The following is a 9,557-nucleotide window of genomic DNA, read 5'->3' as shown; positions in this document are numbered from 1 at the left end:
CTGGGGGGGATGCTCCTCAGGGTTGTGGGGTCATCAAGTGTGGCTGAGATCAGGAAAGACCAACAGCCCCCAAGCTGATCCAGGCACATCAGGGATGGATGGCTGGGCAGTGGGCTGGGCTCCCCACCTGCTTTTACCAGCTCCAAGGGAGGCAAGAGCCATAAATCCCAAGTGGTTGATGATCAACAGGCTCCTCTGCCCTGCTGGGAAGAGCAGCAGGTGCTGCTGGGCCAGTGAGGACCCCAGGCTGGTTCTGTGAAGGGCACGGGGTGTTTGTGGCTCTGGCTCTGCTCAGCCAGGCTGGGGGGTCTCAGCCCCAGGGACCAGGGCACTGGGGAGTGATGGACCCTGGTGGCTCTGGGTGGAACCCTGGTGGGACGGGCTGCAGCCCATTGAGTGTGCAGGTCCCTCTGCGTGGTGAGGATGGGGAGGGTTGAAGGTCTGGCTGTTTTCTGGCTGCTGTGGGGGCTCCCCCAGCCCTGGCTGGAGTGTTGGAGGGTCAGGGCTGCACCCCAGCCCTTAGGGGATCACATCAGGCTGGTGGGCCCAAGGTGTGTGCAGTGCTGGGATCACCCAGAGAACCCTGCAATCCTGGAATGGTTTGGGTGGACCAGGAGGACAGCAGGGAGGTGGAGGAGCCACATTCCCACAGCTGCCTGCACAGAGCCCTGCAGCTGCAGAGTGGCACCCACCTGCCAGACCCTCACGGGACCAGAGAGGAGCTGAGCAAGCCAGGGGTGGATTGGAAATAGATGGTTTGAACCTTGGGGCTCACGAGCCTCAGAGGAAGCTGCTTAACAGAATGAACACCCAGGGAAGGGCTCTCTGGCCAGGCTGGGGAGGGGTTAACCAACACCCCCCACCCACCCAGGTTGCCCACAGCACAGTTGCCCAGCTGCCCTCACCAGAGGGGGTTCAGTCTGTGCATCCCCCCAGCCCAGACCCAGCCTGGCTCCCCTAACCCCCCGAGGGCCTCTGGCACAGGAAGGGATGGAAGGTTTTATAACCCCCAGCAGGGTCCAAGCAGGGCTAAAAACCATGAGAACTGAGGTAAGGAGGATGTTTTCAGCAGGTTCTTGTTGGTGCCCTGAGAAACCTCCCCCTGCCCTGGCAGTCCAGGGGTTGGTGGCAGGGCTGGGGGTTCAGGCTGGGTGAAAGCTCAGGAGCAGGGTGGGATTCATGGCATTTCCTTCCCAGGGATGCTGAGGGGGTGGCTGGGACAGAGGTGGGTGTCTCTGAAGTTTCTGAGCCTTCAGGAGTTGCAGTGGGCTGGATGCTGCAAACCCTTCAAGAAAAGGACCTGGAGTTTTCCCAGTCTGCTGCTGCTGCTGGCAGAGGTCAGAGCACTGGAAGTCAACAGCTTCCTTTGTGGTGCTGAACTCTGTTGCAACCTGATATCCCAGTGGAGTGGTAGAAGACAGAGAAGGAAGGAAGGAAGGAAGGAAGGAAGGAAGGAAGGAAGGAAGGAAGGAAGGAAGGAAGGAAGGAAGGAAGGAAGGAAGGAAGGAAGGAAGGAAGGAAGGAAGGAAGGAAGGAAGGAAGGAAGGAAGGAAGGAAGGAAGGAAGGAAGGAAGGAAGGAAGGAAGGAAGGAAGGAAGGAAGGAAGGAAGGAAGGAAGGAAGGAAGAAAGAAAGAAAGAAAGAAAGAAAGAAAGAAAGAAAGAAAGAAAGAAAGAAAGAAAGAAAGAAAGAAAGAAAGAAAGAAAGAAAGAAAGAAAGAAAGAAAGAAAGAAAGAAAGAAAGAAAGAAAGAAAGAAAGAAAGAAAGAAAGAAAGAAAGAAAGAAAGAAAGAAAGAAAGAAAGAAAGAAAGAAAGAAAGAAAGAAAGAAAGAAAGAAAGAAAGAAAGAAAGAAAGAAAGAAAGAAAGAAAGAAAGAAAGAAAGAAAGAAAGAAAGAAAGAAAGAAAGAAAGAAAGAAAGAAAGAAAGAAAGAAAGAAAGAAAGAAAGAAAGAAAGAAAGAAAGAAAGAAAGAAAGAAAGAAAGAAAGAAAGAAAGAAAGAAAGAAAGAAAGAAAGAAAGAAAGAAAGAAAGAAAGAAAGAAAGAAAGAAAGAAAGAAAGAAAGAAAGAAAGAAAGAAAGAAAGAAAGAAAGAAAGAAAGAAAGAAAGAAAGAAAGAAAGAAAGAAAGAAAGAAAGAAAGAAAGAAAGAAAGAAAGAAAGAAAGAAAGAAAGAAAGAAAGAAAGAAAGAAAGAAAGAAAGAAAGAAAGAAAGAAAGAAAGAAAGACAAAGCCAAACTACTGTGGTTGCTGCAACACCCACCCCTGGAAGGAGGAACTTCCAGCCCTGCCTGGGCTGCCTGGCAGCTCTGGGAGCTGCAGGGCTGGAGGCATTTCCTTTCCTGGAAACACCCAGGTCACAGCAGTGCCATGTCAGAGTGAGAAATAACCAGATTTACCATCCCTGACATCTCAGCATTCCCTCTGGCCCTCAGCAAGGCAATGGGGCAAAGCTGGGGCAGGTTTGGTTCCATCTGGCTCTGCCACTTCCCCTGCCACGGGGCAGGTCTGAGCTGGTTCCCACATTCCATGTTCTTAACACCCACTGCAAACACAGGAAGGATTTTTTTGGGGTTTTTTTAGGTTTCAAAAATCCCAGTGAGCACTGGGAGTCCTCTGGAAGTTCTTCCTCTCGTTGCTGCTCATTAAGCACAGAATCATAGAATGGTTTGGGTAGGAAGAGACCTTAAAGCTCATCCAGATCCAACCCCCTGCATGGGCAGGGACACCTCCCAGCAGCCCAGGCTGCTCCAAGCCCCATCCAACCTGCCCTTCAACACTGCCAGGGATGGGGCAGCCACAGCTTCCCTGGGCAGCCTGGGCCAGGCTCTCACCACCCTCACTGGACAGGGAGGAGCTGCTGGCTCTGAGTGAGGGGTGATTGCAGCTCCTCCTGGTGGGATGGCATCTGCACCCAAGGAAGCAGCAGCATTTCAGGGTGCACACTGAACTGGTGGCCCAGCTCATTATCCAGACACAGGCACAAAGGTGACATCCCAGGGAGGACTTGGAATATCAGCCCCCATGACCCTCTGAGCCTTCATCTGTTCTCCAGGAAGAAGTTATGGGAGTGCTCAGAGGAACAGACAGATATATAGATCAGAGAACCAGCAGATCATTGCTGTTGGAAAAGACCTGTAAGATCCTCAAGCCCAACCCTTCCCCCAGCACTGCCAAGGTCACCACTGACCCATGTCCCTCAGCACCATCTCCAGGGCTTTGAAACCCCTCACAGCTCTGGGGAGGGGGGACAGTCTCAGTGCAGCAGCAGCTGCAGGAACCTGACAGTGACACCAGGGGTGAACCCAGTTCTGTGAAGTGAGACAACACAGTTTAACATCCCTGGAGAGAGGTGGGCAGCATCTTTGGGCAGGTTGATGTCTTGCTGAGGTCCAGGAATGCAGGGAGCTGTGTCAGGGCAGGGCCTGCTGGGCAGGGCTGACCTTTGAGAGGCAGGAGAAATGTTTCCTCTTGGAGCTGCTCTGCAGAGATAATGAGTTTTACAAATAGATTTCCTGTTCTTTTTATAGAAGAGGGGAAGCTGGCAGATGGCATCTGAGCTTGCTTTACTGAGAGCTGGACATAATTATGCTTGCTGGGTAACCTGGTGTTCCTTAAAACATGGTTTTCTCTGGTCTGATTCAAAGCATCCCAGCAGGGTTCAAACAGGCTTCAGTGGGAGGAGGGAGGAGCATTGGGGAGCAGCCAGACAGGGCCTGGTGGGTCCCTGGGAATTACCCCAAGGCACAAACTGCCCTGTGATCAGATCAAAGGTCCCTCTAGTCCTGTGCTATCTCCAGCAGTGACAGGAGGTGACAGCATGTGAGCCCAACCCTTTATTCCATCTGCTCCCCAGGGCTTCTCCAGCACCCACCTCGCTGGGTAACAGAAGTTAGAGGGTTTATCCTTCTCTGTGGCTTCTGTTGGCCAGAACCACGTTTTAACCCATGGGTACCCCTGCCTCTACAGCCCCATCCTGGCAGGAGGATGTCAGCTCACAGGTCCCACAAGACAGAGGCAGGGTTTCATGTTCCTGCAGGGCTCTGCTGGGCCACAGCAGGACAGAGGTTTCACATCAGCTCCAAACCAAACCCTTGTGAAAGCCTCCAGGATACCCTGCATCTTTGTTTCCTAACTTCATAGCATCATGGAATCCTTTTGCTTGGAAAAGACCTTCAAGATCATCAAGTCCAACCATTCCCCCAGCCCTGCCAAGGCCACCACTGACCCATGTCCCTCAGCACCACCTGCAGGGCTGTTCCCTGGGCTGCTGCCTTTACCTTCACCTGGGCAGGCTCCATCCTCTTGCCAGGCACTTTCCCATGCCTCCCCTGTGCTCCTCTCACCCCAGTGGAGGTGTCCACTGGCCACACCTCCAGACCTTAGACCCTGACCCAGGGCACATGGGCACCATCCAAACAAACCTGCAGCACCAGCCCCACTCCTCCTCCTCCCAGAGTCCTGCCTGAGGACTCCTGGATGCCACCACCATCCATCCCCCACACCTCCTCCCTGCCTGCAGACACAACCCAACAGATGTGAGACCAGAGCAGCAACGTGGAAGTGTCTTTGTCATTATTTTGCTTTAATGAAGCCTACTATTCTTGTTATAAATGACCAGCCTGGAATCCCATTAGATTCTTTGTCCCAGTGACTTCTTGTAGCATTTCATTGACCATCTCCATACCCTTGGTGGGGAGACATGGAAAGCAGGACCCCTGCTCCCTCTCTCCAGGCCATTTGGTCCCTCCAGTCCTTGGCCAGGTTGTTTCCAGCAGGGACCATTTCCAGGTGCCTTCTCCAGGCTGTGCAGCATTTGGATGCCTGTCTGTGGCCTGATCTTCAGGCTGGAGCCAACCAGGACCTGGTGATGCTCTTGACATGACTCCACCATTTCCCCCTCAGGATTCCTGACACTTGTTTGCTCTGGGGAGCACCCTCAGCCCCTTGCAGCTCCATCTCTTGCCACCAGTGCCAAGTCAGGGCTGCAGACACAAGCAAAGCCTTGCATGGCATGACGAGTGGCTGAGGAACAAAGGGAGGTTTACTGGGACCAGTGCCAGATCACACACCTTGCAAACCCCATTCGTGAGCCTGGCCAGGGGCACAGATCCCTGCTCCACACAGGAAACAAGAGGCAGAGCCAGGATGAGCCTGGGGTGAAGGGACCTGAGCTGCTTGAATACTTGCAATCCAGCTGTGCCAGCTGCCAGGCTGGGACCTGCCTCCCTCAGCTCTCCCAGCACTGCTGGGTGGGATCTCCAGGTGCATGGGCTGGGTCAGCCTTGGTCACACCCTGGTGGGAGCCTGGCAGCAGTGCCAAGGCAGCCCCAGCTCCCTGGTTCACCCAGTTAACACTGTGCTGCCACTCTGGGCTTTGGGCACCTTGGACCACACTTGCAGGTGGCACCACTGGGGTGGCACCTATTTCAGATGTGAGGGAGCTGATGGCCGGGAGGGGGTTAAATATTTCCCCACAGGGAATGAACTCGTGGCCCAGAACATGATTCCCACAGCTCCAGCTTCATGAGCCTGGACTCCAGGGAACAAACCAATTGAGCTGGCCTGGTGGGCACCTGCTGGCCCCAGCAGCAGGACCTGGTAGCCTCTGCTTTTCCCTGAGCAGCAGGATCTGTTACCCTCTGCTCTGCCCATGTCTCCTGATGCTGTGCAGAGCATCCCTCATAGCCAGGAAATTAAAGGGCTCAGAGGGGTTGTGGCTCCAGGAGGCTGCAGAGCCTGGGACTGCAAACAGATCTGGAAAAGTGGGTAGAACAGGAGGGCTTGGGCACATTGGCTGTATCAGGGACCACGGAGCAATGGTCTGGAGCAACCTCTGGCTGCTGTGAACTGGCAGGTGGACATAAACCAGGAGAAGGTCTGCATGCCCAAAGCCTTGCCCTTTCCTCCAGCCTTCCTGGGGAGCTGTTGGTAGATGTGGGATCCAGGGTTAGAGAAACCTGAGGGCTCCTTCCTCTCCTCAGCAGCTGATGGAGGTTGTCACCCCCTGCCTGTTTGAAACCAAAGAGTTTTGGTTTCAGGTCTCATACTACAAATTCTCCCCATGCACACCCCCCACCCCAGCCTCTCCCCCTCCCATGGCCCCTGGGGAGCAGCAGGGCTGCCTCAGCATCCCCAGGCTGGAAAGGAGCCTGCTGGTGGTCTCCTCTTCTGTGTTCCTCTTCTGCTCAGCACCAGCCACACCCTCACCCCCTGGTGGGTGTCAGGGCCTTTGAGGCCCTGCTGGGGAGTCCCACTGGGCTGATGAAGGGGGGCCTGCAGCAGCACTTCTGAAAAATCAGCCTCTCATCTCTGCCTGAACCCAAAATGAAGAGCTAGACATCCTGGCCCTGTTTATCCCAGCCCAGCTCCTGCTGCCCATGCTGAGGCCAATTCTTCAGGCTGAGAACTTTGCATTCCAAATTTGCATTTTACAGTCAGTCAGGCCTGGTGAAAATACAAAATTCAAGTAAAAACCCATGCAGGAAGGATCCATGTCTTCCTCAGTGACCTGCCTCACAGCACGTGCCTGTTCAGAGCAGGAACACAGGGTGGTGCAGGTGACGTGTCTCACCCTCCTGGGCTCCAGTTCTGGCTGCACAAGCAGGTTGGGGTTCATGGGTGTCTCTGGCAAACATCAGAGCCAGTGCAGAGATGCTGCCAAACAACTTGGCCTCTGCAGGCCTGGAGGAAAAGTTGTTCCTAAACATCTTCTGCCAGGAGGGGTAAAAATAAGGAGAATGTGATGCTGCAGCTTGTCTGGAGCCTGTGGAGCAATAAATGAAGGTTGTGAAGGCTTCACCTGGGCAAGGAGTGAGCTCCACTCTGCAGCCATGTCTCAGCCAGCTGCCACAACTGGTCAATGACAGGAAAGTCCTGACCATGGGTGTCACATCATGTCCTCCCAAGCTTTGGTGAGGTGTGTTGCCTGTTCTGGTGGCCACCTCTGACACCAAGTGGTCTGGAGATACATTGCCCTGCTTCTTCTCTCAGCTGACTCTGGATGAGCCTCCCAGTTTGTACATGTGAGCTGTAGTTTGCAGGCAGTGATGGTCCCTCCTGGTATTACCCACACTCTGAAGCTGGATGGCTCCTCCTCTCTGCTGACACATCTTGCAGAAGCTCCTCTGTGGAGCCAGGCTACTTGAGAGCTTTGCTTTTCCCACCCCTTGATGTTGGGTGAGCCTGGATGAGCCTCGTTGGGCTCAGCTGCAAAATCCTGTTCCCTTTTCTTCTGGGATGATGTGGATGAAACACCAAGTTCATTTTCACACTGGAGACCAGCACAGTGTGTTTCACCTGGAGGAAGGAGCCTGACTGGGATGAAACCCCTCAGGAGAGTACAAGAACATGTCTGTTTATGACTAACCAACAGAGGTGGGTGGAGGGGAGAGAAGCCTTGCTCCTCAGCGATTAAAGAAGAAGGACTTGAGGCTCTGCAGGAACTGGGACTTCTGCCTCTGCTTCTGCTTCTTCCTGATGATGGGGACCCAGACCAGGCCACACACCAGGAGCATCAGCCCCAGGGACAGGAAAGCGGGGCCACACATCTTGTAAACGTCCTTGTTGCTGTTGAGGAAGCAGGGCAGGCTGGTGATGACTATTCCCAGCAGGAAGGTGGCTCCTCCCACGGCCATGACCACGATGGGCTTGTGGTAGATCTCCCACTTGCTCCTGGGGGGGCTGGTCCAGACGGACTCGCTGCGGGAGCTGATGCAGAGGGTGCTGGCTGTGTTGCTGCTGCTCAGCAGCTCCTTGGACTGAGGAGACTTCTCACTCTCCTCAGGGCTCTTGGCAGGGGTTTCCATGGTGGCAGGATCTGATGGAGGAGACCTGAGGTGGACAACAGGGAAAGAAGGCTGGTGATGGAAGGCGGGCTGGGCGCTCTGCTTCTGGGCAGAGGTCAGTGCCACAGCAAGGGGAGGTGGAGGAGGCTTTGTGGGTCCCTGCAGGGAGGGCAGCATCACATCTGTGAGAGCAAGGAAATGTAGGGTCCTGCTGATGCTGCCTGCAGAGTTCCACTGCCCAGCCTTGGACAGTGGGATCACCACAGACCCTCTCCCTGTCCTGCCACAGACCTTCCAGCTGACCAGCATCTATCTCCTACAGGGATTCAGTGGTGGGGTGATTAGATGTCCACTGGGACACTGAATGCACACATAGGAGATAGGGAAATGCTCCTCACACAGGGGTGTTCAGCCTGGAGAAGAGAAGGCTCCAGGGAGACCTTAGAGCAGCTTCTAGTGCCTGAAGGGGCTCCAGGAAAGCTGGGGAGGGACTTGGGACAAGGACAGGGAGGGATGGGATGAGGGGGAAGGGTTTCCAGCTAGAAGAGGAGAGATTTAGATGAGATATTTGGAGGAAATTCTTTCCTGTGAGGCTGGTGAGACCCTGGCCCAGGTTGCCCAGAGAAGCTGTGGCTGTCCCATCCCTGGCAGTGTTGAAGGGCAGGTTGGATGGGGCTTGGAGCAGCCTGGGCTGCTGGGAGGTGTCCCTGCCCATGCAGGGGGTTGGATCTAGATGATCTTTAGTGTCCCTTCCAACCCAAACCACTCTGGGCTTCTATAACATTTTCCTCCAGCTGCCAGCTGGGCTGGGCTGTGGGTGAGCTCCTGGGCTGGGGAGCAGGATCTCACCAACATTCACTGCCTTGGGCAGCTGGGTCAGCACTGTGGCTTCTTGAGGCATTGTTTTATCACCAAGTCAAGGAGGAAATAGAGTTTCCCAGAAACAAAGTGCCTTTAGAACAGAAAAACCATTATAGTAAATGGGAAGGGCTGAGCATTATGTTAACCACTGTTGCCTCAGGGCTCTGCTGAGGAGGCTGGATCAGGGAGTGCTTCTGATGGACCTGCCCTGCTGCTGCAAAGCCCAGCAGAGATAGACCCATGAGAGTACCAGTGGTGAGGAGGGTGGGAGAGGCTGGGGTGGTGGGTGCTTTGCACCCAGGGATCAGGTTTTATTTGCAAAGCCATCTCCTGTCTGAGCTGCCAGGTTTTTTTCCCCAGGGGCTCTGTTATTTGTTGAGGTTGTCCCCAGCCTCAGGCCATGGGGATGCTCTGCAGCAGGAGCAGGACAGCAGCCCAGGACCCTGCACTGCTCCCTGCCAGCACCACAGACACAGAGCCATTGGTGGCAGCTGCCAGTCCCAGGCCTGTCCCTGGGGGGTTTCTCCCTGCAGGGCAGTGGTTGAGCCCAAACCACATCCACCCTGGCCTGGTGGGGCTCAGCTGGGTGGGCAGTGGCACCAGAACACTCTGCCCACTCCACTGCCAAGCAGAGCTCTGCTAAGCACCAGGAAAACTTTGTGCATAAGAGCAGCTCATCCAAACCCAGCACCAGCCCTGGCTTGGCAAATGCAGCCCTGTGGGCTGCCCAGTCCAGCCCTGGGTGCACCCACACACTGGAGACACTGGTGAGAGCCTGGCCCAGGTTGCCCAGGGAAGCTGTGGCTGCCCCATCCCTGGCAGTGTTGAAGGGCAGGTTGGATGGGGCTTGGAGCAACCTGGGCTGGTGGGAGGTGTCCCTGCCCATGCAGGGGGTGGGACTGGATGATCTTGAA

At 54.7% G+C, this 9,557-nt stretch overlaps 1 protein-coding gene across 1 annotated transcript; it reads right to left on the bottom strand.

Moving 5' to 3' along the window:
- Window positions 1-7,401: 7,401 nt before the first annotated feature.
- PIRT (phosphoinositide-interacting regulator of transient receptor potential channels) lies at window positions 7,402-7,803 on the bottom strand. The gene has a single exon (XM_010008231.1). The coding sequence runs from the start codon at window positions 7,801-7,803 to the stop codon at window positions 7,402-7,404; it is 402 nt and encodes a 133-aa protein (XP_010006533.1).
- Window positions 7,804-9,557: the final 1,754 nt, after the last annotated feature.

The sequence above is a fragment of the Chaetura pelagica genome, unplaced genomic scaffold (assembly GCF_000747805.2).
Source record: "Chaetura pelagica isolate M959 unplaced genomic scaffold, ChaPel_1.0 scaffold471, whole genome shotgun sequence".
Lineage (NCBI taxonomy): Eukaryota > Metazoa > Chordata > Aves > Apodiformes > Apodidae > Chaetura > Chaetura pelagica.
This window is presented reverse-complemented; position numbering and strand designations above follow the sequence as displayed.

Excerpts from the sequence above, each read along its gene's own strand:
- PIRT (XM_010008231.1), bottom strand. The coding sequence starts at position 7,803 with ATGGAAACCCCTGCCAAGAGCCCTGAGGAGAGTGAGAAGTCTCCTCAG.